General features: G+C 42.3%; 1 protein-coding gene across 2 annotated transcripts in view; it reads left to right on the top strand.

The window, feature by feature from the left end:
* Positions 1–249: 249 nt before the first annotated feature.
* itga11a (integrin, alpha 11a) overlaps positions 250–23,343 on the top strand; it is a 74,553-nt gene continuing 51,459 nt past the window's right edge. For both annotated transcript variants that reach the window (XM_045209980.1, XM_045209981.1), the window contains exons 1-2: positions 250–380; positions 9,420–9,531. In XM_045209980.1, coding sequence (XP_045065915.1) covers positions 329–380; positions 9,420–9,531 — 164 coding nt within the window. In that variant the 5' untranslated portion in view covers positions 250–328. The remainder of the gene's footprint in view (positions 381–9,419; positions 9,532–23,343) is intronic.

The raw sequence follows: 23,343 nt of genomic DNA, 5'->3' as shown, positions 1-23,343 counted from the left end.
AACTTCATACACTTTGCCTCTGATTTTCCAGAGAAACTGACCTAAGATCTGTGCTTACAGTGGATAGCGTGCGTGCCCCTCCACTCACTGCTCTGTCTGAGTAACAGAGGGAGTGAGAGGAGAGGAGACTCCTGTCTGCTGGTTCAACGTGGACCTCCTTTCAGTTCAGCCACAGTCCCCTCCTACTTCCCCAGATATAGCGAGCGTTTTGACTGGCCGTGGAGTCAACCAGAGCTGAATCTTTAACAGCGAACGCTGCTGGGTCTCTCTGCCTCAGCCCCCCGACACACACACACTCACACACCATACACACACACCGACCCAACACATGGAGTACTACCACGTTGTGTTTCTCTGGATCTCTTGCAGCCTGCTGCCAGGTGAGATAATGTGTGTGTGTGTTTGTGTGTGTTTGTTTGTGTTTGTGTGTGTGTGTGTGTGTGTGTGTGTGTGTGTGTGTGTGTGTGTGTGTGTGTGTGTGTGTGTGTGTGTGTGTGTGTGTGTGTGTGTGTGTGTGTGTGTGTGTGTGTGTGTGTGTGTGTGTGTGTGTGTGTGTGTGTGTGTGTGTGTGTGTGTGTGTGTGTGTAGTCCTATGCATGTGTACAGTAGTAGTTATTACTTGTTATTTATTCCAGCTCTCTCTGGAAGGCACATAAAACGTTTGTGGCATAGCTTTTATAGGAGCTAAAGTTAGTCTAATGTTTGCATAAGAAGAGGCAGACAGTCTAGCTTTCAGTTCTCCAATATTTATATGGAAATGCAGACAGGAACATAATTTCACGGTGTCTGAAGTGAAGTGGCTTTTTGGAGAACTAGTAAATGAGTGTCTCCTCTCTTGTGCAGCGAATGTCTTGATCTACTCTAATATCTTAGTCTACTCTAATATCTTAGTCTCATATCTTGAACTACTCTAATATCTTAGTCTCATATCTTGAACTACGTTAATATCTTAGTCTCATATCTTGAACTACTCTAATATCTTAGTCTCATATCTTGAACTACTCTAATATCTTAGTCTCATATCTTGAACTACGCTAATATCTTAGTCTCATATCTTGAACTACTCTAATATCTTAGTCTCATATCTTAGTCTCATATCTTGAACTACTCTCATATCTTAGTCTCATATCTTGAGCTCATACTGTGTGAGAGAGATGTGTGCTGAGTTGGCTTATTGAAGGGATGTGCTAGTTCCCTCAGGTTTGACAGAGGTGCTCTGTCTCTCATTGAAAGCAGGTGTGTCCTTTGAAATGAAAGGTGGTGCTATCTGTTCAGAAACTAACCGCTCAGAGTTTCCAGCATCTGAAATGTGTTGGTGCACAGACAGAACTGGGGTCAATTACCAGTGAAATTACAATAGCAGCAACATATTGAAGTGGGATGGAGAGAGAGAGAGAGAGAGAGAGAGAGAGCGGGTCGTTTGAATTTCCTATGGCTATATGACCTAAATTGTATAACCTGACAGGTTATGATATGGACTGCACCCTGCTGTCGATCTTCATCTATTTTAATCATATAGTAATATAAAATTGGACCAATTTCAAGGGAGATTGCTATGACAGGTGGCTTTAAAAGAGTGCACACGGCTCGCAATACTGGTAGCCATAGATACGGTATATGTTAGTGTAATTTGTTGGATAGCACTAGGTTCCTATGGTTTTTACGCCCTCTTGTTGAAGTAGACTAGCTATTAATTCATCTTTGATTAGAGGTTGTTAGATGATATGAGGTCTGAGGGTGGAGTAGTAGAGGAAATGTCTACTGTAAATATTTGCTTAGGTAGAGGAATTTGATGTTGGGTCCAAGTTTTGGACACATACAGTCTTGCCGAGGGGAGGAGAGGTCGACCTTGCGAACACAGATGGAGTCTGGAATGAGAGAGAGAGAAGCTGTTGGCCGGACTGGGAAAGAAGCTCTTATAATAAAGACGGGAAAGGGCTGTAAAAAATCATTGTGGGAGTCTTTGCATGTCACGTCGTTGATGAACGGGTCAGACCAAGGCGCAGCGTGAAATGCATACATGTTTATTTAACTGAATAAACATTCAAAACAACAAAAGGCAACGAAACGTGACGTCGGAAGGCTATACACGAACAAGCCAAAAGTCACCGAATACAAACAAGATCCCACAACACAGGCAGGAAAACAGGCTGCCTAAGTATGATCCCCAATCAGAGACAACGAGGTGACAGCTGCCTCTGATTGGGAATCACACCCGGCCAAACATAGACATACAACACCTAGATCTAATCATAGATCTACCACCACATAGAACTCAACATGCACACCCTGACCAAAATAACTAGAGTTCTTTAGGTCAGGACGTGACATTGCATCACTAAAGGTCCTGTTTGAACCGGGTTGCTTAACATGGTCAGAATGGTGGTAGTGGGGATGGTGACATAGCAAAGTGTCATGGCATACATGCTGATGACACCTCATTGAGTGAAAAACCGAGGGACCTGTGCCAAGCAAAGTTAGTTGGCTTCATGCCTTTGGTCAATAAGGACAAAGTCAGTGGACACTCATCCAGACAGAGTTTCCATCTGGGGCAAGAAATGTAACTTCTGAAGCAGACCAAAGGTCAGATGACGGTTTGCTGAAGGGTTGGCTGGATCATTTTGACATATTCACAGCTGTCCACCACTGCTCTCTATATGGGATCTTACAGCTCGAACCGGCTGCAGCACTGTGGATGTGGCTTCCTTCATGTAGAATGTATTTAGACATTGAAACATTGAGCCACTGGAAGAGTATACAGTATGTTTGAAGTATGAACTGCCTGTGGGCATTAAACGGTTTTCCAAAGCAGTCACACAAGCCTAGCCATGTAAGGCCAGACACCTCTTTACTTGTTAGGCCTGAGTGCGAGAGGGCAGGTTTAGAGGGCCAAATTGGACTTGTTACACTGCTCATTGAGTTTTATGGGCTCATTAAGCGAGCAGTGTCAAATCTCCCTCGGGCTGCACAAAAACACATAAAACCAGTTTACAGTAAATAGTGGAGTTTGAAAAAAGTGTTGCTTATCAATTCCTTTCTTCCCATTCAGTCTGTATTCTTCACCTGTTAGGTGCCTAATGCAACATGTTTGTCCTCATACAGTGGCCTCCGTAATTATTGGGACAGTGAAGGATTTTTTGTTCTTTTGGCTCTATACTCCAAAACTTTGGATTTGAAACTATGACTGTGCGGTTAAAGTGCAGACTGTCAGCTTTAATTTTAGGATATATTCATCTATATCGGGTTAACCGTTTAGAAATTACAGCACTTTTTGTACACAGTCGGACTGTGACAGTCCCCCCATTTTAAGGGACCAAAAGTATTGGGACAAATTCCCTTATATGTGTATTAAAGTAGTATAAAGTGAAGTATTTGGTCCCATGTTCATAGCACTCAATGACTATATCAAGCTTGTGACTCCACACATTTGTTGGAAGCATTTGCTGTTTGTTTTGGTTGTGTTTCAGATTATGTTTTGCCCAATAGAAATTAATGGTAAATAATGTATTGTGTCATTTTGGAGTCACTTTTATTGTACATGAGAATAGAATATGTTTCTAAACACTTCTACATTAATGTGGATGCTAACATGTTTACGGATAATCCTGAATGAATCGTGAATAATGATGAGTGAGAAAGTTGATGATGATATTTGTGCATCTGTAACTTTCTCACTATGTAGAAAAAGTGCTGTAATTTCTAAACGGTTCACCCGATATGGTGAAAATACGCTCAAATTAAAGCTGACAGTCTGCATGGTCATTGTTTGATTTCAAATCCAAACTTTTGAAGTATAGAAGAAATGCTTCAATGTCCCAATAATGACTGTACCTCTCAGTATGTCATTCAGCCAGTCCTTCGACCCCGACTGTTCCAGTTGTGATTGCCCTGATGTCTCCACAGTGGCTTACAGCTGTATATGACAACTGACCCCAGATCTGCTCTACAGGCATGGCTTATACAGGACATGGCACTGTTTCAAGCTCTGCCACAGGGGATTTTGTTAACCCCGGGAGGGCTTACGTCTGGCCCGAGAAGGCAGACAGCTTGCTTAGCAGTGCCCAACTCCTGTGTGGGGGTAGCACATCTGGTGCCAGATACTCCATCATGACCTCACATCCCATCATGTCACCAGCACCATCCATTGTGAAGCATCTTTCAACAGGGCTCAGATGAGCTTTCCAGAGAAAAGCCATCCAGAGCAAGAAGATCCAGAACAGGCCAACTAAAATACATTTTACCTCATGTGAGGTGTAAACCTCCAATCGCAGGGCTGCTCTTTCGTGCGAGAGCTGCAATGTGAATTCCTTCATAATGTACAGAGAGCTTCGACCTTTTCATATTAGAATCTGGAACGTGGACTGCTCCACCATTTACAGGTGTACCCATGAAGGTTGATTTCAGAGAGGTGGTGGGGAGCAGCTGTCTCGCCATGTGGATCTGGTTAAAACTCAATCTGCCGGCCCAGAATCTTGGCCTGTGGGTAACAGTCATGCTCAGTAGCATCAGAGCTGCTGCTCCACACACAGACCAGCGTGGGAGCGGAGACGCTGTGAGGTGTCCATGTGTGTGGAGATGAAGTCTTTCACATCTTCCCTGAAAGCCCCCGTGTCTATGTTTGACAAAATGTAGATTAGTTATGTTGTTCAGCACTCTGTAGCCATATGTATGTCCCAGGTCCCATGCTTATGGGCGTTGCGCGGACCCTTTTAAAGGGCATCAGCCTCACCTCTCACGAACTGAAACCTGACCATAACCCTGATTGCACTTTGAATGGCAGGAAGCTCCATGACGTCCTGTGTGAGGATCCATTCTAGCAGGCGTTGCACCCCTGGCTGCTCGCAGTGCACCGGTGGGTCTTCTCTCCATCAGCCGGGCTGCGGTGGAGCTCCTGCAGCCTGGTGCTGGGCCAAAAGCAGCGGCTGGCCGGTCGGGCCCGTGGTTTATTTATCTGGGCAGGAGAGCCGGTACACAGGAAACCCGGCAAGACTCTGGCACCGGCTTTAGTAGCTGCTGATATTACTGGGAATATTAAATTGCTCTGCCACGTTAGGGGTTTGAAATGGAAACTGGATCCCCTCCCCATCTCACGCTTTCACCTCGACTCTTTCCATCTCATTCTTTTTGCTCTCTCTCTCTCTCTGCAGGAAGTACAGCAAAGCTGCTCTGGGATGGTATCTGGGGTAGTTTGTTTTCTATAACGAGCCTCAAAGACAAAGCGCCGGCTATTGGAGTAATTTGTGTTTATGTGTGCTTAAGACGGCACCTCTGAAAAATGAAAACCCACATAGGAAAGAGTTCAAATACACCCCCTCCACCGTTTAGCAGCATTTTTTATTTCAGCTTAATTAATATACTTGTTGACTCATTTTCCTTCATAAACATGTGTGTTCAATAAGATATTTCGGGCCCTGCCTTTATACTGTAGTTCTAAACAGGACTCCCTCCGGATAGTATTTGGGGTGGAGATCAAAGAACAGCTGAACATGTGAACCATTCATGCAACAGGAAATGAACTACGTGGGGAACATGTCAATATTTAGATGAATGGTATACTGTACATAGCAGTGACGACAGCCATGAATGGATGTTTTCACACACCAGAACATATAGTTTATGACTGTGTCATTCAATGTGGCAGGAAACAATGTGATGCCTTATCAACAACTGATTCATTTAGCAATTATAAATGCTAGATGCTAGATATAACACGACTCAGGATGAGACCCAGATGCAGACACAGGAAGCAGACAGTTTGAATCTCAGATGTTTATTACAGAACAGGGGGCAGGCAAACGGCAGGTCAAGGTCAGGCAGAGGTCAGTAATCCAAGGCAGCGTGAATCAGGGACAGAATGGCAGGCAGGCTCAGGGCAGGCAGAATGGTCAGAACCAGGAGGACTAGAACACAGCGACTAGAGCTACTGGAAAACAGGAAAACATGCTGGTAAGACTTGGCAAGGCAAGACAAACTGGCAACAGACAAAGAGAAAACGCAGTTATGAATACACAGGGGATGATGGGAAAAATAGGAGACACCTGGTGGAGGGTGGAGACAAGCACAAGACAGGTGAAACAGATCAGGATGTGACAAGATACTCTTGTATCATTACTCTTGACAGAGCAGCAACACCTGTTGTCAGTGAGACAATACTTGAGGTATATTTTGGAGGATTATAAATAAATAAAAATCTGAGACATTCCTTCAGTTGCCTTGAAAGTAGAGGTAATGTCCTGCAAAACTGTCAATGTGAAAAATTAAACTGTTCTATAGACTGAATCATGACAGTACTATATTTCCAAGGTTTTAAAGCCATAAATGAAAGTCCAAGAAATGGTTGTTTGTATTGTCCTGGCTTTGATACTCTTCTTTCATCTACATTTACATTTACATCATTTAGCAGACGCTCTTATCCAGAGCCACTTACAAATTCGTGGTATTGAAACCGAACTGTTAACAGCATCTTGCAAGTGAATGATGTTTCTTTCAAATGTATAGCCTACTTTCTATTAAAATAAATAAAAAACACTTTCTAACTACTAGGATGCGATACTCGTTAGTATCGTGGCAAGGAAACAAAACACAAATCAGATTTAAGTCCTTTAGGAAAACAGCCCTAATGTTGGAAACAAACATCATTATGTTGTCATCCAGAGTCACGTGTATTTATTTTCCAAGCTATAGCACACAATATTTTACATAGCACAGGAGTTTGGACCGAAGAGTTTGGTCTGCTTCGTGTTTGAATATTTTAAATATTGCGATACTGGTATCGTCCTGGCCCTACTAACTACCAGTACCAGCAGTACCAGTTCTAATCCATTTCACGTCACGTCCCAACAGACATTGTTTGTCCAATACACACTTTTCTCTGTGAAGGCACTGTGTCCATCAAATAGAAATAACAATTTCTTTGGCCATTTTTTGCCTCTAACAATTTATTTAATATATCAGCTCTCCATGCTACTCCAATCTTGGCAGAAATAATCAGCAATACACAACAGAACCATACCTGAACTGCTGCTAGCAACATACTCTCTGAACCATTGGTTTGCCTCTCAGTGCTGCTGCTAACCCCACTGTGACTTTCTATGTCAGTTGTTATGAAACAATTTGTTTGTTATGTCTCCTCATAAACTGGTGTTGTTGCTTTTACCTTGTGATCTCAGCAACAAAATTAATATCCCGCAGAGAATAAAGGATCACTTGACTTGACCCTCAGAGCCTAACAGATATAGAGCTGCATGGAGAGGACTGAGAGTAAGGTTTAAGGTATTCAGAATAGACCCTGCTGTATGGACGCAAATCCAAAGAGAAGAGGGGGCTTGTCCTGGGGTCTGTTTTTGTGTGCTCTATGAAATCCATCTCTTCAGCTCACTGGGATGGGTTCTGACTGCTCACTGGGCTGGGTTCTGACTGCTCACTGGGCTGGGTTCTGACTGCTAACTGGGCTGGGTTCTGACTGCTCACTGGGCTGGGCTCTGACTGCTCACTGGGCTGGGTCCTGACTGCTCACTGGGCTGGGTTCTGACTGCTCACTGGGCTGGGCTCTGACTGCTCACTGGGCTGGGCTCTGACTGCTCACTGGGCTGGGCTCTGACTGCTCACTGGGCTGGGTTCTGACTGTATCTCATTAAGCGTGATTACTTTTAAAGCTGTCTCTTTTTTTCTCCTGGTCCTTCTCTGTTTCACTCTCTGTTTCCTGCTCTACTTCCAAGGAAGTGTTCTGTCACTGTCATCACAAGGGGGCTCAAATAGCCCCTTACCTCAGACAAGAAAAAATGTAATCAAATATGTCCACTTAATTTCCGACATCAGCTCAACTGTAAACCCTGACCTTACAGTAGCCGAGACATCTGTCTTCCACTGGATACAATATAGAGACAAAGTGGGTGTGGGAGCTGAGACGAAGACACTGTATACAGCTGGAGATGAAGAAGACAGATGAGTGATGAGACAGATGGAAAGGAAGTCAGATTGAAGAGGATTATGTTTTCCATCCTGATCTCTCGTCTCTGTCAAGAGGAAGATCTCCTCATGTCTTCCATCTCCTCAACGAACGTGTGCTTGCTGCTTGCTTCCTCTGGTGTAAATTAAAAAGCCACATGACATTGTTTTCATTAATAAGCCATTTCGGTTAACTCAGTGAGCGAGAAAAGCTAAAAAAGTACTGTCTCTGATACGCGTTTTAATTTGATCCAGAAGGGAATCACGTTTTCCCATAATGCTCTGAGTGTCCAAAGGAAGTGAGGAGAATGAATCTACACCATCGCAAATCCGGTCTGTCTTTTGATCAGTTCCCATAGTTGTGTTTGCGGTCCTTTGATTTTTGTTCTTAGTGATGAATTTGGCTTGTCTGTGAATTATTGTTCCCACATGGTCTAATCAGGGTTTCACCACAGTGCTTAAACGCTCTGCTCTACCAGAAGTAAACAGCTGGGAAGGCACCTCGGTCGCAATTATTGATCTTTCTCAGCTCAGCACCTGTGGTAGATTTTATCAATCTGAAATCGCGTATATCGTTTTTGGGTGGAGTTTTCCTTTAATGTACTTTGTATACAGTATGTCCATTTAAATGAGCAGGATGTACATATCCATGTAAGCTGCTACGTGATTTCAACATCCAGCGTTCTCTACTATAAACTTTAACATGAATGAACCTCAATATGACTACTACCGCCTGTCCTCACACAAAACCTTCAGCCATCCATCCACCCCTTTCCACCCACCCTCACGCAGACCGAGCAATGTCATTCAAACTCAGTGACTGACAGCTCTACTGTTTACCTACAGCCCCTACAGCGTTAATATCGGCGTGCCTTCGGGACAAGGGCTCTGTTTACAGTGAGCTAGGAGATCAGGGAGAGAAGGGTAAGGCCAGGGCTCTTCACAGGCACGAGGGGAATGAAGACGATTATCATTCTGACATGTCGTCACGAGACCTCCATGGCTGTGTTTGTTTCTGTAAGGGGTACTCTAGGTACTGGAGTCCAGGTGTCATGGCCTAGCAATATTCCAGGGAAACATCCTATAGTTTTCTTGGCTCAGAGGAATCAGCGGTAGCCTGTTTTTCAATATCGAGACAAGACCAACACCCTCTCTGGCATGCTAGCTATGTATCCTTCTCCCACACCGTGGCTACAAAGTCAGCATCAACATTACAGCTATGATGCTCTTAGTACCGCTGGGTGAAAGTCTCAAACCCACACATGTCCTGTTTCCCATCTATTGCTTCGAGTTTGTGTAATTTGGCTGACGTTAATGTTCTAACCACCATGAAATCTTTCCACTGCACTTCAGGTCACCGGCGAAAAAAACGACTGTTTTTTTCGGAAGAGTCTGTCATAGCCAGTAAATATAACGTGATATCCAAGCATGCTATTAATGGCATGTGTTTGCCTTGCTGTGTCTGTTTCCAGGGCTCCATGACGGTTTCAACATCGACACCAAGAACTACAGGATCATCAAGGGTCCCAAGCAGGCCCAGTTTGGATACACCGTGCAGCAGCACGTTGCTGGGGGACAGAAGTGGTAAGAGGACTATTTACATTATGAACAGTGGCGGCTCCTGAAAAAATTCTCAGGGGGGGCAATTTTTCTGATGATTTAGGTGACCTACACACATTTTAAAAAAGATATGTCCAGCAACAACATGAAGACAGGGGCAGCATATAAGTCAATACTGATATACACATTACTTGCTTCAAAAAGGCCTCATGGTTGAATTGGAAATATGTGCACCTGAGCAAGCAGGAGCTTTTGATAGAGGCTACTGAAAACATTGATGCAAGTTATTGGTAATAATACATTTTTATAGACTTCCATATTCTGCCCTCTTGTATAGATTTGTGAAAATGAACAGTGATAGACATTTTGCCTGAAAACAGAATTTGAAAATAATTTCTAGAAAAGGTAAACACAGCTATCTGTATGGCTTTGTAAATATGAACAACCATATTCTGGCCAATTGTATAGATTTGTAAAAAAAAATGTTTACTTTTTTTTAAATGAAAAATAACTATTTTAAACAACATCAACTGTGAACTGATTTGGGCGTGTGTGTGTTAAAGAGACAGACAGGGAGGGACAAAGAGAGAGAGAGGCTACATTACTTGTACTGAAACTGTTCTCTTCTCTCTTTCAATGCAGCAAAGCGGTCAATGACTTTCTCATTGAAATCAGGCATGCTGAGGACTAGTTTACTAGTTACTTTTAGCTTGCTGCATGATCAAATTCAGCTGATGCGCATAGCAATGCACGTAATGGCCTTTCTTGAAATGCTCACGCACCTTTTGCCTTCTCTCGCCTCATCACACTGGCTCCATCGTGAAGCTTGCGCAATGAGTTTGACTTTCACGTTGTCGGCAAAAAGACCGTTCAGTCTCTCCAAAAGCACACTGGCGATTGAGACTGAGGTTGATTCCGAGATGGGAAGGAACTCAAAAAGCGCTCCTGCACTTTGTGGTTGTCTCTTTGATGTGAACTTCTTTCAAAGAGACAATCGAAGTTGCACTGAACGCTATAGCCATCTTGATAGTAGTACGTGAATTGATTGATGCTGCTACCCGCTCTTTTCTTAGTTACGTTCATGGTTACGTTACGTATGACGAAAGCGCGTAAGTGCAAGCCCTCAGAAACCCATAGAGATTGTATTGAAAGCTCTGAAATTTGAAAAAAATAGATTTTACATGGGAGTCTATGACAGACTTCTGGGCGATTTTCAACCTGACTGAAATCGCCCCAAAAGGGGGGCCATTTGAAGCACGACTTTAGCCTGATTGGACATTTAGTGGCAGTGTGGCACTGTGGCAGATCAGACGTCTAGATTACAACACTGATAACTACTGTTGCCGTGATATAATTGATTAGAAAAAAAATCCCTTCCTTTTCCCGTTTGGCAGTGCGTCGCCCATATCGCCCTATTGAACACACCGCCCCTGATTATGAACGTGCTTTGAGGTGAGGTACTGTAAGCGTGCTTTTAGGACAGCTAACAGGGGTCTTGCCACAGCCTTTATTTAACACTGTGATGTGAAATGCTAAGCCAAACATAGCTAAATAAACAAACAACTCTTGGGTTGCTGACTCTCCAGGTCCATTTAGGACTGTCTCAGAATCTAAAAGACGAGGTGAATTTCAAACAATCCCGAAGTGACTGAGAGAATCTGTTTGGCTGTATTGTTGAACTATTCCGAGGCAACAACCTCATCACGTTGCAGAGAGCGATGGTTAAAAGAGGAACTAGTTTTACTGTTCAACATCTTCCAGTGCTGACACACACAACATTGTTACTGTCTGTCTCGGGACTCTGGAGCCAGACAGCGAGATGTATCCATTTCATTGCCAGGAAAGATAGCAAGCCCTTTCTCCTATAGTGTGGAGTTGCCTGTCATGATTTGTGCCTTGCAACACAAATTTAGGTCCTGAGCCGGACTTTTCACATTCATCATATTACCTCATAGCAGACCCTGACTCGTTATACACACTGTTATTAGGCCAACTGGCACTGCGGTGACGGGGATTCATCACTGGCATACTTTGTCCATCTGCTGGCCAGGGCTACACTGGAGCAATTCCCAGTTCCAGCTGTGTGTGCTGCTGTGCGCGCACACACACACAAACACACACATTTATCCACATCCTTTCATTCAATTTAAACTTGGGAAACCAGGTATGTGCTCTTGTATGTCATTTAATTGTTTTATTATTACCAATATACAAATACATCGAGTCAGTGTCAATGGGGCTGATGTGGATGCGGAGTCGGAGTCAGGCGCAGGACACAGAAGCTCAGTCAAACAGACTTTACTAGTCAAATATACAATACAAAAATAAACGGGCCTCAAACACTGGAGGCGAGCGATTACGCGAGCAGTGCGTAAAACACTAACTAAATGAGCACAAAACTCTGACATCAACGGACAGGCGGACAACAACACACAAACTCACATACACAAAGCAGAAAACTTATAGGACACATAATTAGACACAAACGGACACAGGTGCAACAGACAGACCCAACCAAACAAACATCGAAATATCCAACGGTGGTAGCTAGTACTCCGGGGACGACGAACGCCGAAGCCTGCCCGAGCAAGGAGGAGGAGCAGCCTCGGCAGAATCCGTGACAGTCAGTGGGAAACAGAGCACACAAGGGGTACAACATAACTAAATAAACAAACCAAAATACAAAAAGAAATAAATAATAAGAAAATAAAATACAAGGTACAAATATGGCACATCTTAAGCTATGGGGTCTTCTAATAGGTCGTCTAATTCAATCATCCATTTCAGGAGTCTTTTTGCCGACGTTCTTTCCCTTATACATTTCAATGAATCAAAGCAATTTAGGAATTATTACTAAAAACAATAAGCAAAGGCTGTGTTTTTATGCATTTACTTTTATGAATATGAAATGTACCCAAAATAAGCACAACATTCAATAGAACATTCTGTGTTCTTATCTTCCATTATCATACCGAAAGTTACATTATCTCTAGTAAAATGGGTTATTGGAAAGATTTTTGTTTCTAACCAGTCATACATGTATTTTATATACCGGCTGTATTTCTGTATTTTTTAAGTTATATATCTTGAAAACTTGTGTTGCTGTAAACACAAAGGAAAAACAAATGGTCTGTTGTTTCAATTTCTGAGTCACAAAATACACAGTTATTGTGATCAAAATGTAATCTATGCCTAAGGAATTCTCCCGAGGGATATATATCATTAAGTATTTTGAAGTGTAATTTGTTTCACTTCAGGCGGTACAGAAAAATACAAGTAATTATTGGGCTTAGTATACATTTGAGATATTGAATTTCTGCTGAATTGCATAGGAAATAAATTGTTAGTCAAGAGATGACAGATTACTTTGTTTGGCAACTTATCACTTGTGAAATCATGCCCATCAATCAGTAATGACGGCAAATGAGGGATGTCCACCATATCTTATATGTTATTAAGTGCCATGCAAAAGAGAAAACCAGCAGACATTGAATCCCAGGTTTCCCATCCCTAAATTAGACTGTCATGGGGACATTCCCCTTGTCGAACACATTCCCCTTGTCTAACACATTCCCCTTGTCTAATACATTCCCCTTGTCGAACACATTCCCCTTGTCTAACACATTCCCCTTGTCTAACACATTCCCCTTGTCTACTACATTCCCCTTGTCTACTACATTCCCCTTGTCTACTACATTCCCCTTGTCTAACACATTCCCCTTGTCTAACACATTCCCCTTGTCTAACACATTCCCCTTGTCTAACACATTCCCCTTGTCTAACACATTCCCCATGTCTAACACACTCCCCTTGTCTAACACACTCCCCTTGTCGAACACATTCCCCTTGTCTAACACATTCCCCTTGTCTAACACATTCCCCTTGTCTAACACATTCCCCTTGTCGAACACATTCCCCTTGTCGAACACATTCCCCTTGTCGAACACATTCCCCTTGTCGAACACATTCCCCTTGTCGAACACATTCCCCTTGTCGAACACATTCCCCTTGTCTAATACATTCCCCTTGTCTAATACATTCCCCTTGTCTAATACATTCCCCTTGTCTAATACATTCCCCTTGTCTAATACATTCCCCTTGTCTAATACATTCCCCTTGTCTAATACATTCCCCTTGTCTAATATATCCACCTTGTCTAATACATTCCCCTTGTCTAATACATTCCCCTTGTCTAATATATTCCCCTTGTCTAACACATTCCCCTTGTCTAACACATTCCCCTTGTCTAACACATTCCCCTTGTCTAATACATTCCCCTTGTCTAATACATTCCCCTTGTCTAATACATTCCCCTTGTCTAATACATTCCCCTTGTTTAATAATAACAAAACATGTTAATTTCCAGTATTATTCTTTACAGGACTGTTGCTGTTTAAATCTCTCAGACAAAGTATATCTATATTTTGGTGTATTTGTGATATAATACAATTTACCTGCACACAATATTTGATACAGTGTCAAAAACATTTTAAAAGCCTAACTTTGCAAACGTGAAAAGGATCACGTGAGATCCTACGCTATAACATTTGGGTTCAGCATACATCACTCAATAGAGAGGTTCTCCATAGAAATTACTCCAGACAGACCTCCTCTCTCTGTCCACCAGTGGTAGTTCTGAAAATCATTAGCAGGCTTACCTCAGACCAGAATGGTGTGTGTGTGTGTGTCTCCCGTTTATTTGCGTGTGGGTGTGTGCGTGCGTGTGTGCATTGCAGGGGTGTCAGCCATTGCATAATGTTTACCACAGACCAGTACATTGGCATCCTTGAGTGATCTGGATCCACTACAATGCTGAACTGGTCAACTTCACACACATACTGTAGAATATGGAGAGACTTTACACACATACTGTAGAATATGGAGAAGACTTTACACACATACTGTAGAATATGGGGAATACTTTACACACATAATGTAGAATATGGGGAATACTTTACACACATACTGTAGAATATGGGGAATACTTTACACACATACTGTAGAATATGGAGAAGACTTTACACACATAATGTAGAATTTGGGGAATACTTTACACACATACTGTAGAATATGAGGAATATTTTACACACATACTATAGAATATGGAGAAGACTTTACACACATACTGTAGAATATGGAGAATACTTTATACACATACTGTACCCTATGGAGAATACTTTACACACATACTGTACCCTATGGAAAATACTTTACACACATACTGTACCCTATGGAGAATACTTTACACACATGCTGTACCCTATGGAGAAGACTTTACACACATACTGTACCCTATGGAGAAGACTTTACACACATACTGTAGAATATGGGGAATACTTTACACACATACTGTACCCTATGGATAATACTTTACACACATACTGTACCCTATGGAAAATACTTTACCTACATACTGTACCCTATGGAGAATACTTTACAAACATACTGTACCCTATGGAGAATACTTTACACACATACTGTACCCTATGGAGAAGACTTTAAACACATACTGTACCCTATGGAGAAGTCTTTAAACACATACTGTACCCTATGGAGAAGACTTTACACACATGCTATACCCTATGGAGAAGACTTTACACACATACTGTACCCTATGGAGAATACTTTACACACATACTATACCCTATGGAGAATACTTTTCACACATACTATACCCTATGGAGAAGACTTTACACACATACTGTACCCTATGGAGAAGACTTTACACACATACTATACCCTATGGAGAATACTTTACACACATACTGTACCCTATGGAGAAGTCTTTAAACACATACTGTACCCTATGGAGAAGACTTTAAACACATACTGTACCCTATGGAGAATACTTTACATACATACTATACCATATGGAGAAGACTTTACACACATACTGTACCCTATGGATAATACTTTACACACATAAGACTTTACACACATACTGTACCCTATGGAGAATACTTTACACACATACTGTACCCTATGGAGAATACTTTACACACATCATGTACCCTATGGAGAAGACTTTACACACATACTGTACCCTATGGAGAATACTTTAAACACATAATGTACCCTATGGAGAAGACTTTAAACACATAATGTACCCTATGGAGAAGTCTTTACACACATACTGTACCCTATGGAGAATACTTTACACACATACTGTACCCTATGGAGAATACTTTACACACATACTGTACCCTATAGAGAAGACTTTACACACATACTGCAGAATATGGAGAATACTTTAAACACATAATGTACCCTATGGAGAAGTCTTTACACACATACTGTACCCTATGGAGAAGACTTTACACACATACTGTACCCTATGGAGAATACTTTAAACACATACTGTACCCTATGGAGAAGACTTTAAACACATAATGTACCCTATGGAGAAGTCTTTAAACACATACTGTACCCTATGGAGAAGACTTTAAACACATACTGTACCCTATGGAGAAGACTTTACACACATACTATACCCTATGGAGAAGACTTTACACACATACTGTACCCTATTGATAATACTTTAAACACATACTGTACCCTATGGAGAAGACTTTAAACACATACTGTACCCTATGGAGAATACTTTACATACATACTATACCATATGGAGAAGACTTTACACACATACTGTACCCTATGGAGAAGACTTTACACACATAATGTACCCTATGGAGAAGACTTTAAACACATACTGTACCCTATGGAGAAGACTTTACACACATACTGTACCCTATAGAGAATACTTTAAACACATAATGTACCCTATGGAGAAGACTTTAAACACATAATGTACCCTATGGAGAAGTCTTTACACACATACTGTATCAATCAATCAATCAATTTTATTTTATATAGCCCTTCTTACATCAGCTAATATCTCGAAGTGCTGTACAGAAACCCAGCCTAAAACCCCAAACAGCTAGTAATGCAGGTGTAGAAGCACGGTGGCTAGGAAAAACTCCCTAGAAAGGCGAAAGCCTAGGAAGAAACCTAGAGAGGAACCAGGCTATGAGGGGTGGCCAGTCCTCTTCTGGCTGTGCCGGGTGGAGATTATAACAGAACCATGCCAAGATGTTCAAAAATGTTCATAAGTGACAAGCATGGTCAAATAATAATCAGGAATAAATCTCAGTTGGCTTTTCATAGCCGATCATTAAGAGTTGAAAACAGCAGGTCTGGGACAGGTAGGGGTTCCATAACCGCAGGCAGAACAGTTGAAACTGGAATAGCAGCAAGGCCAGGCGGACTGGGGACAGCAAGGAGTCACCACGGCCGGTAGTCCCGACGTATGGTCCTAGGGCTCAGGTCTCTCAGTTGGCTTTTCATAGCCGATCATTAAAGAGTTGAAAACAGCAGGTCTGGGACAGGTAGGGGTTTCGTAGCCGCAGGCAGAACAGTTGAAACTGGAATAGCAGCAAGGCCAGGCGGACTGGGGACAGCAAGGTGTCATCATGCCCGGTAGTCCTGACGTATGGTCCTAGGGCTCAGGTTCTCAGAGAGAAAGAGAGAACGAGAGAATTAGAGAGAGCATACTTAAATTCACACAGGACACTGGATAAGACAGGAGAAGTACTCCAGGTATAACCAACTAACCCCAGCCCCCGACACATAAACTACTGCAGCATAAATACTGGAGGCTGAGACAGGAGCGGTCCGGAGACACTGTGGCCCCATCCGAAGAAACCCCGGACAGGGCCAAACAGGAAGGATATAACCCCACCCACTCCGCCAAAGCACAGCCCCCGCACCACTAGAGGGATATCCCCAACCACCAACTTACAATCCTGAGACAAGGCCGAGTATAGCCCACAGAGGTCTCCACCACAGCACAAACCAAGGGGGGGCGCCAACCCAGACAGGAAGATCACGTCAGTAACTCAACCCACTCAAGTGACGCACCCCTCCCAGGGACGGCATGAAAGAGCACCAGCAAGCCAGTGACTCAGCCCCTGCAACAGGGTTAGAGGCAGAGAACCCCAGTGGAGAGGGGAACCGGCCCGGCAGAGACAGCAAGGGCTGTTCGTTGCTCCAGCCTTTCCGTTCACCTTCACACTCCTGGGCCAGACTACACTCAATCATATGACCTACTGAAGAGATAAGTCTTCAGTAAAGACTTAAAGGTTGAGACCGAGTCTGCGTCTCTCACATGGGTAGGCAGACTGTTCCATAAAAATGGAGATCTATAGGAGAAAGCCCTGCCTCCCGCTGTTTGCTTAGAAATTCTAGGGACAATTAGGAGGCCTGCGTCTTGTGACCGTAGCGTACGTATTGGTATGTACGGCAGGACCAACTCGGAAAGATAGGTAGGAGCAAGCCCATGTAACGCTTTATAGGTTAACAGTAAAACCTTGAAATCAGCCCTTGCCTTAACAGGAAGCCAGTGTAGGGAAGCTAGCACTGGAGTAATATGATCAAATTTCTTGGTTCTAGTCAGGATTCTAGCAGCCGTATTTAGCACTAACTGAAGTTTATTTAGTGCTTTATCCGGGTAGCCGGAAAATAGAGCATTGCAGTAGTCTAACCTAGAAGTAACAAATGCATGGATTAATTTTTCTGCATCATTTTTGGACAGAACATTTCTGATTTTTGCAATGTTACGTAGATGGAAAAAAGCTGTCCTTGAAACAGTCTTGATATGTTCGTCAAAAGAGAGATCAGGGTCAAGAGTAACACCGAGGTCCTTCACAGTTTTATTTGAGACGACTTTACAACCATCTAGATTAATTGTCAGATTTAACAGAAGATCTCTTTGTTTCTTGGGACCTAGAACAAGCATCTCTGTTTTGTCCGAGTTTAAAAGTAAAAAGTTTTCAGCCATCCACTTCCTTATGTCTGAAACACAGGCTTCTAGCGAGGGCAATTTTGGGGCTTCACCATGTTTCATTGAAATGTACAGCTGTGTGTCATCCGCATAGCAGTGAAAGTTAACATTATGTTTTCGAATAACATCCCCAAGAGGTAAAATATATAGTGAAAACAATAGTGGTCCTAAAACGGAACCTTGAGGAACACCGAAATGTACAGTTGATTTGTCGGAGGACAGACCATTCACAGAGACAAACTGATATCTTTCCGACAGGTAGGATCTAAACCAGGCCAGAACTTGTCCGTGTAGACCAATTTGGGTTTCCAGTCTCTCCAAAAGAATGTGGTGATCGATGGTGTCAAAGGCAGCACTAAGGTCTAGTAGCACGAGGACAGATGCAGAGCCTCGGTCTGACGCCATTAAAAGGTCATTTACCACCTTCACAAGTGCAGTCTCAGTGCTATGATGGGGTCTAAAACCAGACTGAAGCATTTCGTATACATTGTTTGTCTTCAGAAAGGCAGTGAGTTGCTGCGCAACAGCTTTTTCTAAAATTTTTGAGAGGAATGGAAGATTCGATATAGGCCGATAGTTTTTTATATTTTCCGGGTCAAGGTTTGGCTTTTTCAAGAGAGGCTTTATCACTGCCACTTTTAGTGAGTTTGGTACACATCCGGTGGATAGAGAGCTGTTTATTATGTTCAACATAGGAGGGCCAAGCACAGGAAGCAGCTCCTTCAGCAGTTTAGTAGGAATAGGATCCAGTATGCAGCTTGAAGGTTTAGAGGCCATGATTATTTTCATCATTGTGTCAAGAGATATAGTACTAAAACACTTAAGTGTCTCTCCCGATCCCAGGCCCTCGCAGAGCTGTGCAGATCCAGGACAGCTAAGCCCTGGAGGAATACGCAGATTCAAAGAGGAGTCCGTAATTTGCTTTCTAATGGTCATGATCTTTTCCTCAAAGAAGTTCATGAATTTATCACTGCTGAAGTGAAAGCCATCCTCTCTTGGGGAATGCTGCTTTTTAGTTAGCTTTGCAACAGTATCAAAAATAAATTTTGGATTGTTCTTATTTTCCTCAATTAAGTTGGAAAAGTAGGATGATCGAGCAGCAGTGAGGGCTCTTCGGTACTGCACGGTACTGTCTTTCCAAGCTAGTCGGAAGACTTCCAGTTTGGTGTGGCGCCATTTCCGTTCCAATTTCCTGGAAGCTTGCTTCAAAGCTCGGGTATTTTCTGTATACCAGGGAGCTAGTTTCTTATGACAAATGTTTTTCGTTTTTAGGGGTGCAACTGCATCTAGGGTATTGCGCAAGGTTAAATTGAGTTCCTCAGTTAAGTGGTTAACTGATTTTTGTCCTCTGACGTCCTTGGGTAGGCAGAAGGAGTCTGGAGGAGTCTTTACACACATACTGTACCCTATGTAGAATACTTTACACACATACTGTACCCTATAGAGAAGACTTTACACACATACTGCAGAATATGGAGAATATTTTACACACATACTGTACCCTATGGAGAATACTTTAAACACATAATGTACCCTATGGAGAAGACTTTACACACATAATGTACCCTATGGAGAAGTCTTTAAACACATACTGTACCCTATTGATAATACTTTAAACACATACTGTACCCTATGGAGAAGACTTTACACACATACTGTACCCTATGGAGAATACTTTAAACACATAATGTACCCTATGGAGAAGTCTTTACACACATACTGTACCCTATGGAGAAGACTTTACACACATACTGTACCCTATGGAGAAGACTTTAAACACATACTGTACCCTATGGAGAATACTTTAAACACATAATGTACCCTATGGAGAAGTCTTTAAACACATACTGTACCCTATTGATAATACTTTAAACACATACTGTACCCTATGGAGAAGACTTTACACACATACTGTACCCTATGGAGAATACTTTACACACATACTGTACCCTATGGAGAATACTTTACACACATACTGTACCCTATGGAGAATACTTTACACACATACTGTACCCTATGGAGAAGACTTTACACACATACTGTACCCTATGGAGAATACTTTAAACACATACTGTACACTATGGAGAAGACTTTAAACACATACTGTACCCTATGGAGAATACTTTAAACACATACTGTACACTATGGAGAAGACTTTAAACACATACTGTACCCTATGGAGAATATTTTACACACATACTGCAGAATATGGAGAAGAATTAATGTCTACAGGCAATATGTTTAGTATAGCTACCTATCTGGTTTCCCGCATTGGGAGGAACAGTGGCCAGCCCAGTCAATATAGGAGTTGACCCTTGGTTCACCGAGTACAGGTTTCCCAATACAATGGCACTAGTGTTTGGAGGAAATACAGTGCAGTTAATTATATGGAAGTGTGTATACAGCCCCATGGTGATTTAGATATGGTATTTTATGTCTGTTCTTGGCAACTCACCCATGCTATCTTGCTGTGTGTGTGTGTGTGTGTGTGTGTGTGTGTGTGTGTGTGTGTGTGTGTGTGTGTGTGTGTGTGTGTGTGTGTATGTGTGTGTGTGTGCGTTAATGAGATAGAAAGTGTTTTGTGTGTGTCTGCGCTGCAACGAGACAGGATAGGGAGCAGTATGTGTTACCATGGTGCTAGTTGGAGCTACAAGATGAAGTAGAGCGACTGCAGTTGGTGTCACTGGACTGGACTCAGTGGGGTTTAATCAGATGCTCTGAAGAGCATGAAATGGCAGGCCAACCATGGCAGCCAAGCATCACAATATGAAGTACACATTCTTGGTCGACATGATCGACGTGTTCACTTAACATTATGCTTGGGACACTGTCAGGTACAAACCCACAGAAACGCTGAAAGTCCAATGTATTTTTGGCGTAGAATGCTGCTCAGCCTACCATGCCAACTTGTCCCATAGAAAAGGTCTGATGAGGTTGACTTGCAGAATATAGCTCTCAAGAGAGGACTCACACGTCTGAGGTAACTGTCCGCTGGGACAGATAAACACAGACATATTGGAATGAGGCACAACAACTTTGGCTGTGTTCTTTATAAACAAAATGGCTCCAGGCGTAATACAGTTTGGAATGGGATTCATGGAAGTCCTTCCAGGGTTTACAACATTATATTTTCATACTGTTTTTCAAGTGTAATGCTGTGGAACTATAATTAAAATGACTGGTTGTTAAACTGAGGAAACCTTTTAATAAAGGCTGGATAACCCTGTAATAACACGTTAATAAAGGCTGGATAACACTGTAATAACACGTTAATAAAGGCTGGATAACACTGTAATAACACGTTAATAAAGGCTGGATAACCCTGTAATAACACGTTAATAAAGGCTGGATAACACTGTAATAACATATTAATAAAGGCTGGATAACACTGTAATAACACGTTAATAAAGGCTGGATAACCCTGTAATAACACGTTAATAAAGGCTGGATAACACTGTAATAACACGTTAAAAGGCTGGATAACACTGTAATGACACGTTAATAAAGGCTGGATAACCCTGTAATAACACGTTAATAAAGGCTGGATAACACTGTAATAACATATTAATAAAGGCTGGATAACACTGTAATAACACGTTAATAAAGGCTGGATAACCCTGTAATAACACGTTAATAAAGGCTGGATAACACTGTAATAACATATTAATAAAGGCTGGATAACACTGTAATAACACGTTAAAAGGCTGGATAACACTGTAATAACAAACTGTAACCACTATGACCCACTTCCCTACTATAAAGACTCTCTTAAGGCTTGCACATATCGCACCGAATGTGGATCTAGCGTTTGTCTGCCGAATGCTGTGGAACTATAATCAAAATGACTGGTTGTTAAACTGAGGAAACTTTTGTTGGGATTAACTAGAAAAGACATGGTTCTACCTTCGCTAGGGGGTTACGCTAAAACATCAGAGATTGTTCCACAGTAACTACACATTAGTTACATGTTAATAAAGGCTGGATAACACTGTAATAACACGTTAACACTGTAATAAAAAGGTTTTTAGGTACAACCCGCTTTAGAATCCCGCTAAATTTTTCACGGGATTCTACATGTAAAATCGGTGAGCACTCTGTTCACAAATTACGTTCAGAGGCGCTAAGGACTCTGGGCCAGCAAACGCTAGTGGTGTGTCTGATAGCAGCTCCCAGGCCGGCCCACAGCCAACCCAGTTATTTACTGATTTCAGGAGCATAGCGGGGTGAGTGTTTCAATGGTGATGGTGGGAGGGAGGTTGGCAACACTAGCTAGGCAGCAGTGGTTTGTGAGGCAAAGGAGTCCAAGGATCTGAAGGGAGTGTGTGAGCTTCTCTCTGCTTCGTCGCGAGGCGGAAGACAGAATTATTCCGTCTGTTCAAGGCCAATGTTACTGCGTATAGCAAACAGCAGCCTGAAGACTGCTTTCACATCATCTTAGTGTGTCAGCCAGGTTGACGGAACCTGTGAGGAATGTTTCCTCACAACTGTTGTCAGCATACTTAATCAATGAAATGGTGCTTAGGAATGTTTTGTGGTAGCATTACTTAGGTTTGATTTGAATAATTTCACATGTATCTTGAGGACATTTTTGCCATCACTGATCTTTGTATTTGCTAGCCCATGAGACACAAATATGACTAGATAACACTGGATGTCTACCAACTTCTGTAATGATTGTCCTACATAACTACACACAGTTAGAGAAACATTTGCATCATTCAGTGCTTGATTAATTAATACAGTCATCTCTTTAAAGGATTGTAACATTGTATCCACTTCTTCTTCTTCTTCTTCTTCTTCTTCTTCTTCTTCTTCTTCGTGGTGGTTGGCAATCCCTCTTGGCTTTCAGTAATGTCCAGTAGATGGTTAGTGTTGGGTGACGTCCACTAGATGGATAGTGTTTGGTAGACGTCCACTAGATGGTTAGTGTTTGGTAGACCTCCAGTAGATGGATAGTGTTGGGTAGACTTATCAGCGTTGCGTGCCACTCAGGAATC

The sequence above is a fragment of the Coregonus clupeaformis genome, chromosome 32 (assembly GCF_020615455.1).
Source record: "Coregonus clupeaformis isolate EN_2021a chromosome 32, ASM2061545v1, whole genome shotgun sequence".
In the NCBI taxonomy this organism is placed as follows: Eukaryota; Metazoa; Chordata; class Actinopteri; order Salmoniformes; family Salmonidae; genus Coregonus; species Coregonus clupeaformis.
This window is presented reverse-complemented; position numbering and strand designations above follow the sequence as displayed.